The 24,778-nt window shown below is 43.7% G+C and overlaps 3 protein-coding genes across 12 annotated transcripts in view; all 3 read right to left on the bottom strand.

Moving 5' to 3' along the window:
- LOC309346026 (phospholipase A2 inhibitor NAI-like) overlaps positions 1 to 3,072 on the bottom strand; it is a 28,438-nt gene extending 25,366 nt beyond the window's left edge. Inside the window, exon 1 of the mRNA XM_081869659.1 lies at positions 3,048 to 3,072. The gene's annotated coding sequence lies outside the window, so the exon portion shown is untranslated. The remainder of the gene's footprint in view (positions 1 to 3,047) is intronic.
- LOC309345820 (interferon-inducible GTPase 5-like) lies at positions 674 to 3,890 on the bottom strand. Its single transcript, XM_081869234.1, has 2 exons — positions 3,637 to 3,890; positions 674 to 2,481 (listed from the first exon to the last, which is right to left on the bottom strand). Exons 1-2 carry the CDS (start codon positions 3,848 to 3,850, stop codon positions 1,328 to 1,330), a joined length of 1,368 nt encoding a protein of 455 aa, XP_081725360.1. The 5' UTR covers positions 3,851 to 3,890; the 3' UTR covers positions 674 to 1,327.
- Positions 3,891 to 7,417: 3,527 nt separating this feature from the next.
- On the bottom strand, positions 7,418 to 22,824 carry LOC309346058 (phospholipase A2 inhibitor CNF-like). 10 transcript variants are annotated; one of them, XM_081869729.1, is made up of 6 exons: positions 22,730 to 22,824; positions 13,569 to 13,669; positions 12,163 to 12,276; positions 11,369 to 11,518; positions 9,614 to 9,745; positions 7,418 to 7,764 (listed from the first exon to the last, which is right to left on the bottom strand). In XM_081869729.1, the coding sequence occupies exons 2-6, from the start codon at positions 13,612 to 13,614 to the stop codon at positions 7,559 to 7,561; spliced, it is 648 nt and encodes a 215-aa protein (XP_081725855.1). In that variant the 5' UTR covers positions 13,615 to 13,669; positions 22,730 to 22,824; the 3' UTR covers positions 7,418 to 7,558. The 10 variants fall into 10 exon arrangements, with proteins under 10 accessions (XP_081725855.1, XP_081725856.1, XP_081725854.1 ...); XM_081869730.1 differs by lacking the exon at positions 22,730 to 22,824 and adding an exon at positions 16,651 to 16,672 and having other exon boundaries at positions 13,569 to 13,666; XM_081869728.1 differs by lacking the exon at positions 22,730 to 22,824 and adding an exon at positions 16,651 to 16,669.
- Between the last annotated feature and the right edge of the window lie 1,954 nt (positions 22,825 to 24,778).

Below are 24,778 nucleotides of genomic sequence, written 5' to 3'. Positions count from 1 at the left end.
GTCTGCTTTTGGGGCAGGGGCCTGGTAGGAATTTTGTCCATTTGGCTGATTGGCTGGTGCCATTTGGTTTTTGCCTACTGCGTAGCAAATCGTCACAACTTGTAAGGTTGCGGTTAGGCATTGGTTAAAAAATGGGTTGGTGGAGGGGTAAAGAATTGGCTGTGCCTGCCCCTCCAATGCTACTGCTGCAAGGGAATTCTGTTAAAGGAATCCAGGGGCTTGCCATGCTTTCGTCCAAATCCCTGGCGTGGGGCTTGGGCTGCGCAAGTCCCTGGGAGCATGCAGGGAGAGTTCAGGGTCTGGTGCCCAGCTCCATTTTCTCCCCAAATGTTTTCCCTTACTGGCTTTTGCAGGGTTGCGGAAGTCAGTTCTGTCCCTGACCAATGCCTAAGCAACCACTCACATTTTGTATTTTAATAAAGTTGTGGCCAAAATTATGCCAAAAACCTTAAACAAAAATTCTGTGTGAATTGTGATTTCTTTGGGGGGTGGCTTGGGGACCTTGACACGCAAAGACCTGGTGGATAAACCCTTAACTGGATTTTTGTTGGCAGCAGCAAGTATGGTTATCTCAAAGACAGCAAGGGAACCTGTATTATCCTGATACGAGTGCGTGTGGTAAACAGCCCCCACAGAGAAATTAACACAAAACCCAGAGCAACACAAGGACAAATTTGCTGGAGAATGGTGAAACTTTATTACAATTACAAAGACAGCGGAAAATGAAAGACCAGCCCGGAACATTTGCACCATTTTATAGATAGGATAACAGACAAATATTTGCATCTTTCTTCTTGTAATTTGCTAGCCTTGTCAGGGAACGACTAGTATCACATAGGGGAGTTTCCTAGAACGAAGTGATAAGAGTTGATTACTTGTTAATAATTTGTTAAAACTGTACTGGATGGGACATCAAGTTCCGAGGTGTTGGAAAACAACAATAACGAATATTGAAAAATGGGAGACGGAAGACGAAAATGGTTAAATCAACAATGATACAATGAACTACAGACCTGTGACATAATACAGAAATGTGTGCATGGGGAAAGCGGTGGAAAGTAGATATGAAATTTACTGCTTGTTACACCTTAAAAGGTAATTATATGAAAACGGAACGGAAGAAATTAGATTATAATATCATGATAATGATTTAATTGATAGAAGGTAGGATGCAGCAGAAAGGGAGAAAAAACAACATGAAAAATGGGGTGGCAAGTGGACAAAAACAAGAGAAGAGATGAAAATGTATTTTGATTGTATGTGCTAAAAATGATGAAACTTAATAAAATATAATGGGAGAATATTGAAGAAAGAAAACACTCCATGCCTACACATTTCTCCTCCCAACTGCCTTGCTAAGAACCCTTACAGCATCTTCCTCCAAATCATCCACAAATTTTTCCAGCATTCTCAGCGTTGACATAAAAGCAATTCCTCCTGCTGCTGGGGAGCCAAGGAGCAGCAATAGAGGTAAGAACAGAATATGAAAAACCCCGACCTTCGCGTTGGTCAGTAACCCACCTACACGCAAAGGCAATTCTGAAGATGGAGGGGACTTCTTCATCTGGGCTCTAAGTTCCTCCTCAGGTTGCTGAACTAGCCTAGCAAGTTTGGCAAGAGACTCATCATCCACACCAAACTCCTGATAGTAGTTTAACATGGAAGGCAAGAGGATGGAGGTGTCACAAGCAAAAGGGATGCCTGGTGTTGGGGTTGCGGTGACGCCACACGACACCGTGGCGACCTCCCATGCGTGTTTCTTCAGAATCTCTTTCTTCTTCTGTAGGATACGCGTGGAGATGCTTGGAAGGGCCAAAATAAAAGCCCGTTGTTTGTGGACAGGGAGGTCCTTCTCTAGTGTTTCCTCCAAACGGTGGAAATCGTACTTGTTGAGGTCATATCTGGAAAGGAGGAAAACCCCCTGAGAGGTGAATTTTGCTTCACTGAGGCTCTGCATACAGTCGTCACGGATTTTCCTCAGGACACCCTCCTCATCAAAGAAGGGGGCCTGTTGTCTCCTGGCACTTTCCAAATCCAAGTCGACCTTGGTGCGCACAAAGTAAAACTTTTTTCCCAGCTGCTTAATTGCTTTTGCCAGGAGAATATCATTCTGGCCTAAACGGCGGCTGCTGACAATAATGAAGAAGTCATAGCGGTCAAAGTTTACCTGCTGGAGGTACGTATCAGCTGTGAATTGATTTGTGCCAATTCCTGGGAGATCCCATATTGTTACACTGGGATGTTTAGGGTGCTGGTAAGGGACAACCTCCATAGTGGTCTCACGTACTCCAGTTTGTGCAGCACCTACTTCACGATCGCCAAGACCTCGAAGGGCATTGACCAGGGCAGATTTCCCAGCACCCGTTACTCCCGAAATGGCGATATCAAGCTTGATCTTATCTGGTGTTTCCAGCAAAATGCTAAGGACATCTGCCATTCTGCTGTTTTCCAGAAACTCAGCCATGGTTGTGGAGGTCTCACCTGAAAGGACATAAGGGAGAGGCATTTCATTTTCATAGAATCACAGGTGCCAAAACAGTCCAGTGGAGATGCCTGCCTGGTGTCAACCACACTAAAACAGCAATGCACACAAGTGCGAAAACATTAAGAGAAATCAGCTGCAACCTTCCAACAGCTTGACCTCACCCACAAAGGTGCTCTCCATCACCTCCTGAGACAGACAGAGGCCAACAATACAATACTGGCATCAGATATTGCTATGTCATTGAAATAAACAGTGTAGCATTTTCTCTGCAGGACAGCAAAACTGGGCAGCTTCAAGATACAGCGGTACCTCGGGTTACATACGCTTCTGGTTACATACGCTTCAGGTTACAGACTCAACTAACCCAGAAATAGTGCTTCAGGTTAAGAACTTTGCTTCAGGATGAGAACAGAAATTGTGCTCCGGCGGTGCGGCAGCAGCAGGAGACCCCATTAACTAAAGTGGTGCTTCAGGTTAAGAACAGTTTCAGGTTAAATACAGACCTCCGGAACAAATTAAGCACTTAACCCGAGGTACCACTGTAGTCTGTTTAAAAAGATACCAGTTTGTGCAAGGTTTGGAACTGCCAGCATCAACGCCTTTTTAACAGCCCACAACCTTTGGTCCTCAGGGCACGGAAGTGAGACTCTGGAAATTTCGCCAGTAATGCTGGCCTAATCACTCTGGAAACTGCATCAGACCATTGCTCTATCGAGCTCAGTACTGTCAGCACTGACCGGCTGCGGCCCTCCAGCTTTGCAGAAAGGAAGGCATTCCCAGGATGCTGGGGATTAAATCTGATACGGTTTGCGTGCAATGCGTGTGCTTCGCCGCCAAGCTGCAGCCTTTCCCCCCATTTGCAGAAGGTTGGAAGCAGAAATACGGGAGAGGAAGAAGCCAGAATCACGAAAGCAGCAGCAGCAGCCGGACTGCTTTTAGCAAAGAGGGAGGCTAAAGCCAGCTGCAGGTGCGCGCGCGTGTTTTGGGGGGCTTCTAAGTGGGGACCCCGCAAACTTTGGCACGCCCTCTTTCTCCCAGCACCCACAGGTCTCTTGCACTATTCACCCCCCCCCTCCGCCACGCTACAAGCTCAAGGAGGGTGGCTGGCTGTTGCCACAGCTTAAAGGGCTTGGAAGGGGTTTTGAGCTCACCTTCAGTTGCCTGCAAAGCGGCTGGAGTCTTACTCGAGAGTAGGCCTCCGCTTTGCTGCCGTAGCAGCAACGCACAAAACAATCCTGACGCCTGCCTGCAATTCTCCGGGACCCCTAGGAAGTAAAAGTGAAAGAAACCATCAGTCTGCCCACACCCAAGCTCAAGTCTCTGTGCCTGGTGCCACCTTGTGGCCCTAATTTTTACGTACACCATGGGAAGGTTTAAAGGTTACCCAACTAAGTATTAACTGACATGGTGAGAATTTTAGTATAGCTCATTTTTTCTACGTGCTTTTGGTTTCTTCTTCATGACTACTGTTGTTATAAATAATCTTTCATAGAAAATATTGCATTACATTCTTCATTAAATTATCTTTCCGTTGATTTATAATTTTATGGTATTGCTCAAAAAAAGAAAAGGAAAAAAAGGGGTGTTATGAGCCATCATTGCCAAAACCAGATGACACCTGACTGGCTCTCTAAACACTCCTTTTTCTTATTATTTGGCTGTATCTTTTGATAGAATACAGATAACTGAACAAACTTTGTTGCATTACATCCTTCATTAAATTATCTTTCCATTGATATGTAACTTTATGGTATTACTCCAAAAGAAAGTGGTGTTATGAGCCATCCAACCTCGGAAATGCACTTTTCCCAAAAGGTTTCCACAGTGTTGGCTACTAGTGTGGTTCTCTCTGTCACATACACACATTCTACATACAGTGTAGAAACATAGAATTGTAGAGCTGGAAGGGATCCCAAGGGTCATCTAGTCCAACCCCCCTGCAGGGCAGGAATCTTTTGTGCTACGTGGAACTCGAACCCACCTCCCTAAGATGAAGAGTCTCATGCTCTGCCGACTGAGTTATCCCAGCTTTAAATGTTTGCTGTGAATGCACCTATGCCTGATTTCCTGACAGAGGAGAACTCCTTGTCCGCTCCTCAGTTGCTGGCTCTGATGGGCAGGTATTTCTGTACTGGTTTCTGCAATGCACAACCGTTAAAAGGTGCGTGAAATCTGTGCCTTTCCCTTTCCTTTATACTTTCTTTGCGCCTGGCTAGTCTACTCGTACAGCCGACTCCAGTGGGTAAGAGATTCTGTAGATTCTGAGACTAGGATCTGCCAGTACAGTGGTACCTCAGGTTAAGTACTTAATTCGTTCCGGAGGTCCGTTCTTAACCTGAAACTGTTCTTAACCTGAAGACCACTTTAGTTAATGGGACCTCCTGCTGCTGCCGCGCTGCCAGAGTCCGATTTCTGTTCTTATCCTGAAGCAAAGTTCTTAACCTGAAGCACTATTTCTGGATTAGCGGAGTGTGTAACCTGAAGCGCATGTAACCCGAGGTACCACTGTAGATCTCGGGTTGGTTTGAATTTCCTGCTGCAGATTGTTTTTACAACGGAAGCAACAAAGCAGCATGTGGCACGCTGCTGAATAAAAATAGTGAGGGTGAGCAGAAATGTGCGTCTGTGGTACGGGTGTAAGAAATACCGTAGTTCAGTTCTGGCACTCCGAACAAGTTTATGGGCTGAGAAATTTTAAGGGTATGCCTTTCGCCTCAGGCTCCACTTGCTGGATCTAAGGCTTTGTAGAGATTGGAAGAATCAACTGAAAATGAAAGAAAGCCATCAGGAAAAAGATCTTTGGCAAGCATTTAAATCACAGGTAGGCAAACTAAGGCCCGGGGGCCGGATCCGGCTCAGTTGCCTTCTCAATCTGTTCTGCGGACAGTCCGGGAATCAGAGTGTTTTTACATGAGTAGAATGTGTGCTTTTATTTAAAATGCATCTCTGGGTTATTTGTGGGGCATAGGAATTCGTTCACCCCCCAAATATATATATATATATATATATATATATATATATATATATATATATATATATGCTTTCGTAGATTTTCACGGGTACAGGAATGCAGGTTTTGGTGTCCTCGGGTGTCTTCCCGTGTAAAAGTTGGGGTGTCTAGGCGTGTCTACTCAGGATATCACTCAAGAAATCACTCAAGATATCTCTCAAGTAATTAAGGAACAAAAGAAGAAAAGGCACACTAGCCTGGGAACTTCCTCTCTGCCCAGAACATTGGAGGCTATACACCACACCCCCTCTACAGTATTTATAGGAACTCAAACACTGAGATCCTGCTCTGTTCCAGTAACAAGAAGCCGAAAGCACCAGCCTGAAGATGACGAGTGAGACCTCGTCGAAACGTCGCCTAGACACCCCAACTTTTACACGGGAAGACACCCGAGGACACCAAAACCTGCATATATATATATATATATATATATTTGCTTTCGTAGATTTTCACGGGTACAGGAATGCAGGTTTTGGTGTCCTCGGGTGTCTTCCCGTGTAAAAGTTGGGGTGTCTAGGCGACGTTTCGACGAGGTCTCACTCGTCATCTTCATGCACCAGCCTAAAGATGACGAGTGAGACCTCGTCGAAACGTCGCCTAGACACCCCAACTTTTACACGGGAAGACACCCGAGGACACCAAAACCTGCATATATATATATATATATATATATATATATATATATATATATAAAGGTCTGAGGGACAGTGAACTGGCCCCCTGCTGAAAAAGTTTGCTGACTCCGATTTAAATCATGGATAGGCAAACTAAGGCCAGGGGGCCGGATCCGGCCCACTTGCCTTCTAAATCCGGTGGTATGTTCAGCAGCTTAAAAATGTTCTATATACTGTATAATGAATAGTGTTTTTAGTTGCTTTTAAAAATTGCGATGTTTTTAATTGCATTGTGCCGTTTGCAATCTTGTAGTATGGCCTGCCTGGGCTCCTTCAGGGGGAAAGGCAGGTTAAAAACCAAACTGATAAATAACAACAGAAGCACTCTTCTTTAAGCATAGAGAATCTTATTAACTGCCCCGAGATCTTCAAATGAAGGGCTTTATATAAAATTAATAAATCATAATAATCCTGAAGGAGGTGCTCCTGTACAGATGCCCATACAAGGGCTAGGGCCACAGCACTCCTCCCAAGGCAATCTGGGTGGGGTAGTACCTATCTGATATATGTCATGGGACTCTCCACCACCAGATCAACCTCTTGGTGAATCAACCAGCGGGCGGCCTGGTTGATATGCGTTATACGCAATGCCTAAGTCACAGCTCCTTACATCTTTAATCAATGAAGTTGTGGCCTAATTTGAACCAAAAATAATGTCATGAGTGGTTTGATAAACAGTGTGGGATGGCTGGCTCAGTGCCTGGGAATGCAATTAATATCTTAGCCCATTCTTGCTGCATGCAGTTTGACGCTTCTTAAAATGTTGGTAACTTGACTTTGGCCCAATTTTGAGTTTGGACCTCTGAGCACTTTGATTGGCAGGTCTGCAGAAACAGCTGGGAAGGACTGTAGCTCAGCAACAGAGCTCCATGCAGAACAAACCGGGCTCATTTCCAGCATCCCCATACACTGGTACCTCAGGTGAAGAACTTAATTCGTTCTGGAGGACCGTTCTTAACCTGAAACTGTTCTTAACCTTTAGCTAATGGGGCCTCCCGCTGCCACCGCACCACTGCCGCACGATTTCTGTTCTCATCCTGAAGCAAAGTTCTTAACCCGAGGTACTATTTCTGGGTTAGTGGAGTCTGTAACCTGAAGCGTCTGTAACCCGAGGTACCACTGTATAGGGCTGGCAGAGAACTCTTTCTGAAACCCTGGAGAGACATGCCCATTAAACAGTACTGAATTAGATTGTTTGACACAGTAGAAGGCAGAGTCCTATGTTCTTAGGCAGACAAAGATAGGATCTCAGTTTTTTCAACTTTTATTAACTTTCACTCAATACAACAGAGAAGAAGGCAAATATCCCTGAAAGGCCGAAATGAAAACAAGAGGCAAAGGAGGAAGAAAGGAGTATTTCTTCATTGCTGAGATGCTGCAAAAGAGACATTATAAGAGAAGTTTCATCAGCAGGAGAACCAGGAGGGGATATGCTAACGAGGTAGCAGCCCTGCTGGCTTGAGAGACCTTGGCCTGGGAGCAGGTCACATTTCTCATATTAGGAAAGCCAGAAAGCGATCTGTTCATTGATTGTAGTGTCTGGCAGCCAGATTCGGAAATGCAGCCCTTCATGGTGCTATTTACAACGTTTGTGTCTGCAAGGGAAATCAAAAGTGAGTGGTCAGGGGAGTCAGGAACTAGTGCACACACACAAAAAAAACCATCCGCTCAATTTTTTAAAATACCTATCCACGGTAGGACACATATATTTTATCCATCATGGCTGACCTTAAGCTGATATACCAAATTAGAACAAAGGAGCAAAAGAGGTTAAGGTATTATGATATTGTTATGTAAATGTATGAGCAGGAATTGATAATTATTATTACACAGTGGTACCTCTGGTTAAGAACTTACGGTAATTCGTTCCGGAAGTCCGTTCTTAACCTGAAACTGTTCTTAACCTGAGGTACCATTTTAGCTAATGGGGCCCCCGCTGCCGCCGTGTGATTTCTGTTCTCATCCTGAAGCAAAGTTCTTAACGCGAGGTACTACTTCTGGGTTAGCGGAGTCTGTAACCTGAAGCATTTGTAACCCGAGGTACCACTGTAATTAACAATAATAATAAATTGAATACAAGGAATGAAATGTGAATCAGAGATAAATATGTAATATCAAGCAGCAATGGGAGAAAGTAGGTACACATTGAGGACAAAGAGTGAGAAGTCAACTTTTGGGGAGAAATTATATTAAATTTGGTGTAATTTGGCATTGATTTGTTGAAATTTTGGGAAACTAATAAATATTATTTGGCAAACAAAAATACAAAAAAGGGAACATCAGATGAAAAGGTCAACTGCAAATAGCCTAAGGATAGCAAAGAGGAGGTTTCAAGGAAATACCCAGTTTGTCAGACCATCTAAGCTCTTGCCATGGTTACCATGGTACAGTCTGAATCGGAACAGGTTCCCCTGACAATACAGAGCAAGACTGAAAGAGCCCAACCAACTGTTCTGCTTTCTAACCAAAATGGTTGCTGTGACTGGACTCGAAAGTTACCTGCCTTGAGCAACTAGACCGGAGGGGGCAGGGGGACCTCTGCCCCACTGGCTAATTTTGGCCTCCCAGGCACATGAGGGCATTTCTCTCAAGCCACACCGACCTGCCAAGACATCACTCATTACATCACTTGATGGGCAGAAGGGGCTCAATTCTGCACCTGCTGCGGGTGCTTCCAGGCTGGTATTTATTGTGGGCGTATTTTGCAACATGTTGTTGGCACACTAATAGAAAGTAAGTGGTGGGTTTCCAGGGCTACCACATTATTCCTGTCCGGAGGGGATTTAGCCCCCAACAAAAGCAGGACAAAAATAAACATTTGTGGTAGGAAAAGTTATGGGATTTCAGCAGGATATGCACTGGTTCAAAATGAAGCAGTGACTGTCCCAGAACCTTTGCAGCAGCAGTCTTGAAAAGGAGAATCGTGTGTCATCACCCTGATAGTATCCTGAGTACAAATCATCATGAACACACAATCAAAAGACGACTGGATAAATCATTCTAGCTCATTATTGTCCGCTACTCTGACTGGCAGTGGCCCTCCAGAGTCTCGGGGAAGATCTTTTCCATCTATGGCCTTTAACTGGAGGTGCCAGTGATTCAGCTTGGTTTTTTTTTTTTGGCAAGAAGCAACATTTTTTACTAGAAGCAACATTAACTACATCCATGCATTTAAGGTGCACATTTTTCTTGGGTAAATAGCAGCCACAAGAAAGTCTGAGGGGACAAGGGGATGAAGGGGGCGGGGTTGGGGGGAAATCAACTCTTTCTCTCCCTGCCTCAGTCTCCACAAAAGTCACCTCTTTGAAGATGTTGTTTGCATCTCAGGAAAAGCTAGCCCTGAGCTACAATTCTTTCCCACCGATACTGAAAATCAATCCACATCCCATAGGAAGAAGAAAAACTGAAATGGACTGCAGCATCAGAAATCACAATTAGCAATACCTGTAACCGTGATAAAACCTATGCAGAAAGCATTCCCTCCAGTACAATAGACATATTCCTCAGGGCATTCCTCATTTTTAGAATAGCAGGATGGGCAGAACTTTCCATTGACATCAGGGGGCATTCTTGGCACTGAAACGTAAGAGGAATCAATTGAATTAAGGAGAGACAGTGTGGTGCAGATTAGTTTAGACAAAGTATTCCTAGTCCTTACCTCCCACCTATGATCCCCTGCCCCCAGCATGCAGAAGCAGAAGCTTCCTAACCCTTTTTGATGCATGCTGTGTCTGTCTAGACAGAGTAGAAAGTGATTACTTCTTTCCTCACGGTATTGGGCTAAAATGACTAATAATAATAATTTGTATCCCGCCCATCTGGCTGGGTTTGCCCAGCCACTCCGGGTGACTCCCAACAGAATATTAAAAACACGATAAAACATCAAACATTAAAAAGTTCCGTAAACAGGGCTGTCTTCAGATGTCTTCTAAAAGTCAGATAGTTGTTTATTTCCTTGACATCTGGTGGGAGGGCGTTCCACAGGGCAGGTGCCACTACCGAGAAGGCCCTCTGCCTGGTTCCCTGTAGCTTCACTTCTCACAGTGAGGGAACTGCCAGAAGGTCCACGATGGGCTGAACGATGGAGGTGGAGACGCTCCTTCAGGTATACTGGGCCAAAGCCATTTAGAGCTTTAAAGATCAGCACCAACACTTTGAATTATGCTTGGAAATGTACTGGGAGCCAATGTAGGTCTGTCAAGAATGGTGTTATATGGTCCCGGCAGCCACTCCCAGTCACCAGTCTAGCTGCCGCGTTCTGGATTAACTGTAGTTTCCGGGTCATCTTCAAAGGTAGCCCCACGTAGAGCACATTGCAGTAGTCCAAGCAGGACATAACTAGAGCCTGCACCAGTCTGGCGAGACAGGGTCTCAACCAGTGTACCAGATGGAGCTGGGAGACAGCTGCCCTGGACACAGAATTCACCTGCTCCTCCATGGACAGCTGTGAGTCCAAATTGACTCCCAGGCTGTGGACCTTGTCCTTCAGGGGCACAGTTACCCCATTCAGGACCAGGGAGTCCTCCACACCTGCCCTGCTGAATTCCTTCATGTGCCTGAAGGGCACATCCATTGATCTCCACACATCCATCGTTCTCCACACATCCATCTTTTGCCAGTTATGCTCCTTGTCAGACTTCTGGTCTGGGCAGAATGCCTGAAGAATGACCTGAGCTCTATGGAAAGGTTTGCTTTAGGAACAAACATACCTAGGATCTGTTTACAGCAAAGTTCTCTCAGAGCAGAAAACAGAAGGTTGCATATGCTACTAGTCCACTGAGATCCAATGGGGAAGCCCCAGGGGTAGTTTTCCAGGGAGCAAAGGAAGCTTCCAGGCTGAGCCTGATGCCTGGGAAACTGATCCTGCCCACTCGCTCAGCTGCAAATTGCGAGGGGGCATGGGGGCCGATCACCAGGAGTGGGCTCAGCCCACCCCTCTAGTATATGCGGCACTGCCCCATCCTGCTCTGCCACCAATTGAAATGTGCCCAGTTGGCCCGCAACTGCACAAACATGCATGGTGCCAAACCCATACTTTAAAAATGGCAAAACCTCCTTAAAAGAGGTTTCCAGAGGTTTTGAGGTTGTTTGGAGACTTTTCCAATGGTGTTTCAAATATACTCGATTTCACATAAATGCTCGGAGCCTCGGAACATAACCCCTGTGCAAATTGGGAGTTGCCCGTAAAATAATACCTACATTCAGGGGAATCTGGCGAACAATTCTCCTTCGAGCAGCAGACAGTGCTTTCCCTGATGTGTTTATCGTGTCCAAGATCGATCTCAAACCATATTTTGCAGAGGTCAGGGGAAAGGCAGCCCTTCACTACTTTTGTAACTGTGGTGTTATCTGCAGAAAACAATAAAGGAGGGTATATTTAGAAGGCGTAAGGGGATGCCTGCAGAATCCTCGTGGGTTATGCGTCAAATGGGCATGCACGACAGGCGATGAAGATGCACAAAGCATACACCAGCTAACCTTTTTCACTTTAAGGGCGGCATGACAGAACTGGGCAGAAAGTGAAAGCTAGACTGAGGTAAAGAACAAAATTGGGCGGGGTAAATCCCAGAGCCCCAAAGGAGATTAAGTGTGAGAATCTCACCCTTCCTTAGTATGCAGTATGCTATTCAATAAGGCTTGAAATATTGAGTCCCCACCCCAATATCCATTTATAGACAGGAAAATGGAGGCACAATGAGTTATATAATGAGAAGAGACGCTATTCCTCTTGGGCAGTAGAGGCCCAGCCAATACACCCTGAGCTAAGGATTGGGCTGTCTTTCTGAGAACAAGGCCATGACCCTACTTGCTTTCTCCACACCTCACACACAAGGATGAGACAGTTGCTCAGTAGCAGGGCTAATGTCCTGCACACAGAAGGCAAGAGATTCTCTCTCTCATTCGAGGATGTGAGCAGCCTGGGAAGGACCAATGTTGCCAGTGGATTCATGAGTTTTGCACAAAACTGCAGTCTATTCACTCCTACGGTCCACCTTTTGGGCGTTCTGCCAAAGTAATGTAACACACATCATCAGCAGAAGGGCAAGGTTCCTTTTTGCCAGTGCAGAATGTTTGTCCACGGCAAACTACACAGTCCAAAGAGGCACCTGGAGAAAGGGAAGAGAAGACAATTGCATGAATGATACAGGGTGGGTAGAATTCAAAGCTGTCAACCAGAGCAGAGGGTTGATATGGCTGCCCCTCTACTTTTGTTTTTGTATTTATTTTTAAACCATTCAGAACTCTTTCTGGCATCCTTTTTACTGCATATTCTAGATGACTTGTACTCAACAGTGATACTAGGGCAGTCATACACATTTCAGTGCTGTTTAAGCCTGCAAACGTTTTTGGGCAGTCACATTTCATCATTTCCAATCAGGGTATTCCCCCCCCCCAAAAAAAAAAATCTGCTCCACACAACAATAATGCAATAGCATTGGGGAAGCTCTCCAGAACAAACTAAAGCAGAGCATATCCACCAATAATACACTGCTATTGTATTAATGACATTATTGCAGAATATACCCACAACAAAACAGGGTCTCCAAAACCTTGTGGCTATAAGCAAGGCTCTGTGCGCTTCATATACTCCTTATTTATTTTAAAAATGAACCTGTATGCCAGATAAAGGAGCAAATTTACATTAAGTACATTTTTGCCCTCCTGTGTTTCTGTGGAATCAGAGCAAGCACACAGACCCTGTTCATGCATTGCTCTTGTATACAGCAGTTAGGTTCGTAGATAGCAGATAGGATTGGGACCGTACTTTTAGCCTTGCCCATGACATTGCATCTTACCATAAGCATGTGTTGGGTGTCTGCCGGGTGTACCCAGGCACCCCCTAATGTTTTAAAAAACCAGTGACCAGGAGAAGCAGACAGAGAGAGGCACAGGCAGAATAAAAAGGCTAGAATGGATCTGCAGCTTCTGTCTACATCTCTCTCTGGAAGTGGCAATGGGGTGATTGGCTCCAGCGGTGGCAGTAAAGGAGGAGGAGGACCTGGGGGTTTTTTTGTTTTTTTTAAGTTTGGCGCTTTTTTTGCTATTTATTTTGCGTTTCTGTTTTTGAGGCTTTTTTGAAAATGCCAATTAATTTTCCCGAGGATGAAAAAAATAATCTCAAACTCATGCAGAAATATGGAGAACTAAATTTAAATTGGAAAAATGATGAGCTGAGAGAGAAAAAATGAAGTTGACAGATTCAGCCATCCGTACTGGATAGTCATGTAAATAAATAGACACCAAGTCATACCAGCTTGGATGTAATTCAGTGTTTTGCAGTTGATGGCCCGGGATTATGAGAGTTGCAGTCCAGGGCCTCTAGGCTGAAGAACACAGATTTCCTAATGAAATAAATCTCCCACTCTGATACCATTAGGAGCTTCCAGCTGCCCCTTACCTGTAGTTAGCAGAGAGAAGAAGAAAATTCCCAGAAGAGCCTGCATGGCGATGGTTCAAAAGCTCCTTCAATGAAGCAAATGTTGTGACTCAAAGTATCTGCTAAAACATTCATGGCAGCAAGATAAATAAAAATATAAGACTTGTTGCCCAGCAGGAAATTCATTACCACAAGCTGAAAACATGAATTCCAGGTAGAGGTGACCTATCCTTTGCCCAAAGAGTCATGTTGGCAATTGAGCAAGCAGCTGAGGTCTGGTTTTTGCAAGCTCTCTGTCTTCCTGAAGACACAGTCCAGCTGCACAGTGGTACCTTGGTACTCAAATGCCTTGGTACGCAAATGCCAAAAACCTGGAAGTAAGTGTTCCGGTTTTCAAATGTTTTTTGGAAGCCAAACGTCCAATGCAGCTGTCGGCTATTGTTTCCAGGGCACCTTCACCAATCAGAAGCTGTGCCTTGGTTTTGGAACATTTCAGAAGTCAAACTGACTTCTGGAATGATTAGGTTCGGCACTTCCCCCCCCCCTTTTTTTTTTTGCTATTTATTTTGCGTTTTTGTTTTTGAGGCTTTTTCAATTAATTTGTTTTAGTAACTGTGTGGAACCCAGTTCAGCTCCTGATTGATTGATTGATTGATTGTGTGACTGCGGAAATGGATAAAAGCCCCCCACTCCATCCAAACAATGACTATCATTTAATTTTAAACATCTACAATACTGTCTTATTTATTTTATAGTACAGTACACTGATTGTTGCTTTCATTTTATGGATCAATGGTCTCGTTAGATAGTAAAATTCATGTTAAATTGCTGTTCTAGGGTCAAAACAAAATAAAAATAAAAAATAAAAAAATTCCTTCCAGTAGCACCTTAAAGACCAACTGAGTTAGTTCTAGGTATGAGCTTTCGTGTGCATGCACACTTCTTCAGATACACTGAAACTGCTGTTCTAGGGGTTGCTTTTAAAAGTCTGGAATGGATTAATCCGTTTTGCATTACTTTCTATGGGAAAGCACACCTTGGTTTTGGAACGCTTTGGTTTTGGAACGGATTAAGTTTGAGAACCAAGGTACTACTATACTCCTAAACAAGAGGCTTCTTTCTGCTGTGCAAAGAATCCTAATATGCTTCTCAAATGCTCATCTCATGCTCCCAAAATATCTGAAACAAATTACAGGAAACTCCCCTGCCATGTTGGAGGATTAGTAGAGCCTACAAAAATTTGGAGCTGGCACTGCACCCAGTCAGGCTTTTGATTCTCCTTGGCAGGAGACACTCACCCCTCGCAGTCATCTGTTGCAGAGGGGTATCAGGCACTGGCCTCTGTCTACCCCACTGAAGGAGCAAATAAATTTGGATTTGAACCTGGGACCCTCTGCACGCAAAACAGATGCTTTGCCACTGAGCTGCAAATTTCCCACAAGAGACGGGCAGGATCAGACCAAACCTAGCCCAACCAATTATGTCATCTGGTTATTATGAGAGCAACTGTTTAAGAACTGGTGCATGCATTTGATTCCACACACACACCCTTCCCTCTCTACCTCTTTTCCCTCATGTAACACATTTTTTAAGACTGTAAAAGTCTGTCTTGTTTTTAATTGATTGCACGTGAGCCACTCTGGGAGCCTTCTTGGCATAAGGGCAAGGTACGAATGCTCCAAATAAATAAATAAAGTAAGCCAAAAAGGAGTAGCTGGGGTTATTGGTTTGTTTTGGTTCTTACTTTTATTATGCATTTGGGGGTTTTTATTGTATTTTTTTTTTGTTGCAAATCACCCTGAGATCTATGGATGGACAGGAAGAAGAAGAAGAAGAAGAAGAAGAAGAAGAAGAAGAAGAAGAAGAAGAGCTTTTTTCTGGGGGTACGCAAGGGTATGCATACCCCTAAACATTTTGTAAACCTTTGTACTTTTGTTCATGTACTGTATTTATTTCCCCCTGATTTGAACTATAAAATTGTGACTTTCTTGAGTCAAAATGAGAGTACCCCTAAGCATTTTTTAAAGGGAAAAAAAGCACTGATAACAACAACAACAACAACAACAATCTACATTCCTGTGGCCCAAACAGATGCCTTTACACAACCAGGAGATAGATAGATAGATAGATAGATAGATAGATAGATAGATAGATAGATAGATAGATAGATAGATATAAGCATCCATGAGCCACTTTCTGTTCCACCCAGAGAACCTCTCAACCACCGTTCCTAGTGACCAGCGATACCTTCGCCTCTGCCAATTAATATTTATCCTCTTAAAACTGCCAAGCTGGTGGCTATAGGCAAACACCAAGATACATAACACGGAAGGCAGGGGGGAGGAGAATACGGCCAGATCCTTCCTTGTAAAGCCACAGCCCCACACAAGCTAACTCGCAGCCCATTAATATCCAAATTGTTAGGCAACCCTGCATCAAATTCCAAATTGTTAGGAATTCCACAGCAGGCCTTTTATCTCAAGGCCGAGGGAGCTTAGGGACTGGGGCAACCCCGTTTGGATGGGTGGGGGAATAAGTCATTTTTTAAATTATTATTATTATTATCATCATCATCATCATCATCATCAGGAAACTGGCAGGCCTTGGATTCATTAATTGTTTTGTTTTGTAAGGTGTATACCTACCGCCTGGGGGAAAAAATAAAAATAAAAACCTTCAAAGCGGATCAGAGCAGGAATGCAGGCTGAGGCCTAGTCCTATCCAGGCTAAGAGCCTTTGCCACCGCCACCCAGCCCTCTCCCCACCCCGGCTTCTTCTTCTCCCTACAAAATTGGGGAAGGGGCCTCTTCTTTTGGGCCTCTGCGTAACAAACTTCTCCAAACAGACTCCCAGCCGCCAAGCGTCTCCGTTTTTGGACCCACCGTAAATGCAAAGCGCTACAGAACCGCTATGGAACTGTCATGGCTCCCCACCCACCCCGGCCTAAGGATCCTAGGAACCATTGCCGGATTTACGTATAAGATAAACAAGCTATAGCTTAGGGCCCCACTCTCTTGGGGAGGGCAAAAAAAATCAAGGAGGGAAAAAACTGGATGTACGTTTCCAAAATATAAGATAAAAAAAACAAATAAAACCTACATACAGCAACAGTCTTTTGTGTTGTGTAGGCTCCTATGATGTAAGTCATGGGCCCCGCCTGCTAGCCTGCTCCCTAAAATATCACTGGTTTGCTCATTTCTATATAAATTACTTTGATAAAATGCATATTTTGTTATGTGCAAATGGCTTTAGATACCTATTAGGTCCATAAATTACCATATAGCATATATTCAGCACAAAAAACCAGTGATAATTTGTTGTTGACAAAGGAAAGCTGGACATATAAATGGCCCCATTACCTTCAGTAGTTTAGGGCCCCAACCAACATAAACCTGGCCATGCTGGGAACTATAGTTTATTATTTATTATTTATATTTTATTTATGCTTTTCAGGTTTATACATTTCACAAATTTAAGTCTTTTTAACATTTCAAAATTTGACTTACTTCCTCCTCTTTCTGCGGCTCCTTAAATTTATTTTTAATATCTTTTGCATATCCAAGTTAACTTAATTTGCTCATTTATTCATCTGCTTTGAATATATACTTCTATGAAACTGCAGGTTATTGCAACAATCCTGCCAATGTTCTTACCTGTTTACAATTTATCCATAAACATTCAATAAGCCCTTCCCATTCTTTTATAAAATGTTTGTTATCTTGCTTTCTTATTCTTCCGGTAAGTTTCACCATTTCTGCATATTCTGCATAAGTTTTTGGATCCATTCTTCCTTTACTGGGACTTTTGCTTCTTTCCATTTTGGGATGAGTAACATTCTTGTCGCTGTAGTAGCATACATGAATATGTTTCTATACACCTTAGGTAGTTCTGTCCCTGTAATTCCCAAAAGAAAAGCTTCTGGCTGTTTTACAAACGTTATTTTAAACATTGTTTAAAATATATACCCCTTTCCAGTTCCCTCCTCCTTTCTCCTCCCTCAGGAGTCCTGCCCATGAGTTCCTCTGAGCATGAACAGAAAGCTGCCTTGGGACTATTGGACTCTTGGCACCCTTCCCAGGAAAGGGAGAATGAGAAGCCGAGGGGGTGGATCAAGGAGCCCTGGTGGTTCAGCATGTCCAAGATGTTGCAACCGAATGAGATAAGATTCAGTTTCTCAGGCCTGCAATGAACAGAGCCTATTCATTAGCCTTTAAAAGTAACATTTTGCCTTTTGCCACATCATCTTGTGAGAAAAGCAGAGAAGAGCAGAGAAAAGCTGTTTTGCATTTTTTAGAATACAAAAGGAGTTTGGGACAGTTTTGAGGCCTGGGGTGATTATTGAAGCCTGGGGTGATTATTGAAGCCTGGGGTGATTTCACAGACAGGATTTGGGTATTCTGTCCTTTCACCACCACATATGAAGAAGAAGAAGAAGAATCATAGAATCATAGAGTTGGAAGAGACCACAAGGGCCATCGAGTCCAACCCCCTGCCAAGCAGGAAACACCATCAGAGCACTCCTGACATATGGTTGTCAAGCCTCTGCTTAAAGACCTCCAAAGAAGGAGACTCCACCACACTCCTTGGCAGCAAATTCCACTGTCGAACAGCTCTTACTGTCAGGAAGTTCTTCCTAATGTTTAGGTGGAATCTTCTTTCTTGTAGTTTGGAACCATTGCTCCGTGTCCGCTTCTCTGGAGCAGCAGAAAACAACCTTTCTCCCTCCTCTATGTGACATCCTTTTATATATTTGAACATGGCTATCATATCACCCCTTAACCTCCTCTTCGGGCAAGAAATCCAACAAGTGAAAATCTATAGGTATCTGGGAATCTTATTCCAGAGCAATTTAGGGTGGGCAACCCATCGCACAAATGCCATAAAACAGGCAAAGTGCATCTCATCAGCAGTTGCCCGTTTTCATTATCAGAAAGGTAATCAATTTATTCCTGCGGCAAATCAGATATTTCAAACAAAAGTGCAATCCCAGATATTTTATGGAATCCCGCTATGGGTCCAAGCATATAACAATGATTTAAAAAAGATTCACTCTAGCTTTCTGAGACGTATTCTTGGACTCCCAGCTACGATCAAATATGAAACAATGTGTGCAGAAATAGGCATACACACAATGGAATATTGGGCATGGTCCACCTCAATAAAGTATTGGTTACGCTGCCACTTTCGCTGCCCTCCATCAAGTCTGCTCGCTGATTTGCTCAAAGACTCCTATAAATCAAGATGGTATCAGCACCTCGAAAAAAAGATTGAATCTTTAGGCATCGAGCTGGAGCCCCTGTACAATTCTAATGAGCAATATATTTCCCATAATATCCTAACTAGACTAAAGGATGTCGAGAGACAAAATATTATGGCAGCCGTAAACAAAATTTGCTCCCCCATATTCTATGAATTAAATATCTTAGATAGCAGAGCCAATTACGTCACTAAACTAATAATCCCAGCCCAACGTAGGGCTTTTATGCTGGCCCGTTTGAATGTTTTTCCCTCAGCATTTGTCAGGGGAAGATATCAAAACATTCCTAGAAACAAGAGACTCTGCAGATGCTCTATGAATGTCCCGGACACTGTAGAGCATATTCTCCTTCATTGCCCATTGTACAGTACGCTCCGTCAACGCGTGCTGTCCCCTCTTTTGGGTGGTCTGGAACCACAGCAAGGTGAATGTGTGGGATTCTACCTATCCGACGTTGACCAAAGGGTAACGGCGGGGGTAGCCGAGTTTTTGGTAGCAGTCCTCCAAGGAGCAGGTTAACAAGGAAAACCACTGACTCTATATGTATATATATATATGCATTTAGCAAACTGCTGCCTTTTTATATATATTTCAAGGCTTTTATATGTTATTTTCTCTTTTAAGGTTTTATTTCCATAATGCCTAATAAAGGTTTGATAAAGTAAGTAACCTCCTCTTCTCCAGGCTAAACATGCCCAGCTCCCTTAGCCGTTCCTCATAAGGCATCGTTTCCAGGCATTTGACCATTTTGGTTGCCCTCCTCTGGACCCGTTCCAGTTTGTCAGTGTCCTTCTTGAACTGTGGTGCCCAGAACTGGACACAGTACTCCAGGTGAGGTCTGACCAGAGCAGAATACAGTGGCACTGTTACTTCCCTTGATCTAGATACTATACTCCTATTGATGCAGCCCAGAATTGCATTGGCTTTTTTAGCTGCCGCGTCACACTGTTGGCTCATGTCAAGTTTGTGGTCAACCACGACTCCTAGATCCTTTTCACATGTACTGCTCTCAAGCCAGGTGTCACCCATCTTGTATTTTTGCCTCTCATTTTTTTTGCCCAAGTGCAATACTTTACATTTCTCCCTGTTAAAATTCATCTTGTTTGTTTTGGCCCAGTTCTCTAATCTGTCAAGGTCGTTTTGAAGTGTGATCCTGTCCTCTGGGGTGTTAGACACCCCTCCCAGTTTGGTGTCATCTGCAAATTTGATCAGGATGCCCTTGAGTCCATCATCCAAGTCGTTGATAAAGATGTTGAATAAGACCAGGCCCAAGACAGAACCCTGCGGCACCCCACTAGTCACTCTTCTCCAGGATGAAGAGGAACCATTGATGAGCACCCTTTGGGTTCGGTCAGTCAGCCAGTTACAAATCCACTGAGTGGTAGCATAGTCAAGTCCGCATTTTACCAGCTTCTTTACAAGAATATCATGGGGCACCTTGTCAAATGCCTTGCTGAAATCAAGGTGGGCTACATTCACTGCGTTCCCTTCATCTACCAGGCTTGTAATTCTGTCAAAAAACGAGATCAGGTTAGTCTGACATTACTTATTTTTCAGAAATCCATGCTGACTATTGGTGATCACAGTATTCCTTTCTAGGTGGTCACAGACTGTTTGCTTAATGATCTGCTCCAGAATCTTCCCTGGTATTGATGTCAGACTGACTGGGCGGTAATTATTTGGGTCCTCTCTTTTCCCCTTTTTGAAAATAGGGACAACATTTGCCCTCCTTCAGTCTGCCGGGACTTCGCCTGTTCTCCAGGAATTCTCAAAGATGACTGCCAGTGGTTCTGAGATCACATCTGCCAGTTCTTTTAATACTCTTGGATGCAGTTCATCTGGCCCTGGAGACTTGAATACATCTAAACTAGCCAAGTATTCTTGTACTATCTCCTTAGTTATTCTGGGCTGTGTTTCCTCTGCTGAATCATTTGCTCCAAATTCTTCAGGTCGGGCATTGTTTTCTTTATCGGAGAAGACTGAGGCAAAGAAGGCATTGAGGAGTTCAGCCCTTTCTGTGTCCCCTGTTTGCATTTCTCCATCTTTTCCTCTGAGTGACCCCACTGTTTCTTTGTTCTTCCTTTTGCTACGAACATACCCATAAAAGCCTTTTTTGTTGCTTTTAACCTCTCTAGCAAGCCTGAGTTCATTCTGTGCTTTAGCTTTTCTGACTTTGTGTCTACACGTGCTGGCTATTTGTTTGAATTCCTCTTTGGTGGTTTCCCCCCTTTTCCATTTTTTGTACACATCCTTTTTTAATCTTAACTCAGTTAAAAGTTCTTGGCTTCTTTAGGCACCTTCCATGTTTCTGTCTCATTGGTATTGCCTGAAGTTGTGCTTTTACTATCTCCCTCTTAACAAACTCCCAGCCATCATGAACTCCCTTTCCTTTTAGTATTACTGTCCATGGGATCTCACCCAGCACTTCCCTAAGTTTTATTAAGTCGGCTTTCTTAAAGTCAAGAAATTGAGTCCTAGTATGCTTGGCTGCTCCTTTCCGCTGTATAGTAAACTTCAGAAGAGCATGATCACTCGCGCCTAATGATCCTTCCACTTCTACCCCACTAACCAGGTCATCAACATTGGTTAGGACCAGATCTAAAATGGCTGTTCCTCTTGTTGCTTCTCCCACTTTCTGGACAACGAAGTTGTCTGCAAGGCCAGTGAGGAATCTGTTTGACCTTATGCTCTTGGCTGAGTTTGACATCCAGCAAATATCTGGGTAATTGAAGTCCCCCATTACTGCTATCTCCCTTCCTTTTGCATGCTTGACCATCTGTTCCAGGAAGGCATCACCTATGTCCTCCGTTTGGCTTGGGGATCTATAGTAAACTCCCACAATGAGGTCCCTGTTATTCTTCTCTCCCTTAATTTTGACCCAAATGCTCTCACTTTGGCTTTGAGGTTCTAAATCTTGGATCTCTTCACAGGTATACACATCCCTGACATATAACGCCACTCCTCCTCCTTTCTTGTCTGGTCTGTTTCTCTGAAATAGATTGTATTCCTCCATTATTACATTCCAGTCGTGGGACTTATCCCACCAGGTTTGAAGTTTGGAAGAAGAAGAGTTTGGATTTGATATCCCACCTTTCACTCCCCTTCAGGAGTCTCAAAGCGGCTAACAATCTCCTTTCCCTTCCTCCCCCACAACAAACACTCTGTGAAGTGAGTGGGGCTGAGAGACTTCACAGAAGTGTGACTGGCCCAAGGTTACCCAGCAGCTGCATGTGGAGGAGCGGAGACGCGAACCCGGTTCACCAGATTACGAGTCTACCACTCTTAACCACTACACCACACTGAAAAGAACCTTATTTCTCTTTACATTTTCAACACTTAGTTGATTTAGATTTATACATTTTTGCCAATTTACTCGGTGTTAGATACCATCAATATATCATTTTCATATCCTGGGAACTATAGTTTAAGGGTGCTAGGAGTTGTTAGGGGTGGCTGCAAACTCCCCTGACAGAGCTACAATTCCCCAGGTGGTTTGAACAGATGGTCCCCGCCCCATTGCCTGACCTCCCCCCTCCCCAAAAAACCCTCTTCTCAAAGAAGCATCTAAAAAGGCTCCTTCCCCTGCTTCAGGTATCTTGCACCCTGCGATCAGCAGGCAAGGTGCTTGGAGCCAAGTCCTAGGGGCTGAAGTCACTTCAGTCCCCCAATAAAATATTTGAGGGGACTGCCCTACCAAAATTGATGGGCATTGCCATTTGAATGGTGTACACGCACCAGGGGTTACCCAGGTCCCCCCAATATTTTATTCAAGTTGGCACCACTGGAGGACAGGTGAGCCAGTGGCCGTTGACCTGTGGCGGGGCCTTTGCGGTGGCATTTCCCTGGTGAAGTTTATCTGCCTCCCTAGTTAATCAACTTTTAGGAAGAAATTAGAAACATTCCTGTTTTAGACACACATACTTACAGCTCCCATTTAGCCTTTTCATATCTCTTGAGCTGTTGCATAACATACCCTCCAACGTTTCTCCGATGAAAATGGGGACATCCTATTCCATCATCATCATTTTATTATTTATACCCCGCCCATCTGACTGGGTTGCCACAGCCAATCTGGGCAGCTTCCAACATATATAAAAACAGAATAAAACTTTTTTAAAAACTTCCCTACGCAGGGCAGCCTTCAGATGTCTTCTAAACGTTGTATAGTTACTTATCCCCTTGGCTTGGGGGTTGCATAACTCCATACGCTCAAACATTTCTCCGATGAAAATAGGGACGTCCTAAGGAAAAGTGCGACATTCCGGGATCAAATCAGAAACCAGGACAGCTTCTGTAAATCCAGGACCGTCCCTGGAAAATAGGGACACTTGAAGGGTCTCTTCTAAATATGCTGACATTTTTCAGTTGTACATTTGAAGGCTATACATTGAAAGTAAAAAAAAATGGAGGTTAAAATATAGTGTATTATTACTGCTGACAATGACTAATAAAGATACCGATAATTCGCTTCTGAGTGTGTGCTGGGGGACACACACATTTCACAGGCATTCAATGGGTAAAAAGACAGTTCCTGGTAACCTGGAAATCAATGGTTGAATGTTTTTAGAATGCTTTAAAAATGTTTTATCTCAATATGTTTGCCGTCTTGGGCTCCTTCAAAAGGAAGCGTGGGATATAGATTACATAAACTACTATTATTATTACTACAGTGGTACCTCAGGTTAAGTACTTAATTTGTTCTGAAGGTCCATTCTTAACCTGAAACTGTTCTTAACATGAAGCACCACTTTAGCTAATGGGGCCTCCCGCTGCTGCCGTGCTGGCAAAGCACAATTTCTGTTCTCATCCTGAAGCAAAGTTCTTAACCCAAGGTACTATTTCTGGGTTAGCAGAGTCTGTAACCTGAAGCGTATGTAACCTGAAGCGTATGTAACCCGAGGTACCACTGTACTACTACTAATTATAATATCATCCATTGATTGCCTTATCCTCCACAAATTTGTGAAAATTTATTTGTGTACCACCTATTAGTGGTACACCCTCAGTGAGTGCAAAATTGGCCATGGTAAGGACATTTTCAGAAACATCCCTACTATGTACAAATATCATTTCCATTTATTAATTTACCTGACCCTCCAAGCATTCATTTTCTTTTTTCTATAATTTTCTCATGTTTACATCCTTAAGATATCAATGACTTCCTTTCTTCTCTTTCCATGGTTCATTTTGCATATCATACTGTAAAATCCTGCATATTTTACAAAACTATACCATTCAGTATTCCATTATTACACCCATCAAAACTTATTACACTGTTGAATTTATCTTAATGCTGCCAGCATTTTCAGCTGTACATAGTTATTTCCCATATATTCAATAAAAAGATTCCAATCTTCTCTATATGTATGTTCTTCTTGTTCTCTTATTCTGTGCATATTCTGTCAATTTAAGTTGCCATTCTTCTTTGGTTGGGACCTCGCTTGTTTTCCATATTTGGGCTAACGAAATACGGGCTGCAGCAGTGACATACATAAATAACCTTTTTTGACACCTGGGAATTTCAGTCTGAATTATCCCCAACAGAATGGACTCTGGGGGTTTTTTTGGAAAGTACTTCTGAACATTTTTTCAATTCATTATGGATCACTTCCCAATACTCTTTTACCCTTTTACAAGTCCACCACATATGAAAGAAGGTTCCATCAACCTCTTTGCATCCCTAGCACTTATCTATTCAGTCTTATACATCTTAGCAAGCCTAAAAGGTAAAGGTAAAGGTACCCCTGCCCGTACGGGCCAGTCTTGACAGACTCTAGGGTTGTGCGCCCATCTCACTTAAGAGGCCGGGGGCCAGCGCTGTCCGAAGACACTTCCGGGTCACGTGGCCAGCGTGACAAAGCTGCATCTGGCGAGCCAGCGCAGCACTCAGAAACGCCGTTTACCTTCCCGCCAGTAAGCGGTCCCTATTTATCTACTTGTACCCGGGGGTGCTTTCGAACTGCTAGGTTGGCAG

Source organism: Podarcis erhardii, assembly GCF_964252035.2.
Source record: "Podarcis erhardii genome assembly, chromosome: 7".
NCBI classification, from domain to species: domain Eukaryota; kingdom Metazoa; phylum Chordata; class Lepidosauria; order Squamata; family Lacertidae; genus Podarcis; species Podarcis erhardii.
This window is presented reverse-complemented; position numbering and strand designations above follow the sequence as displayed.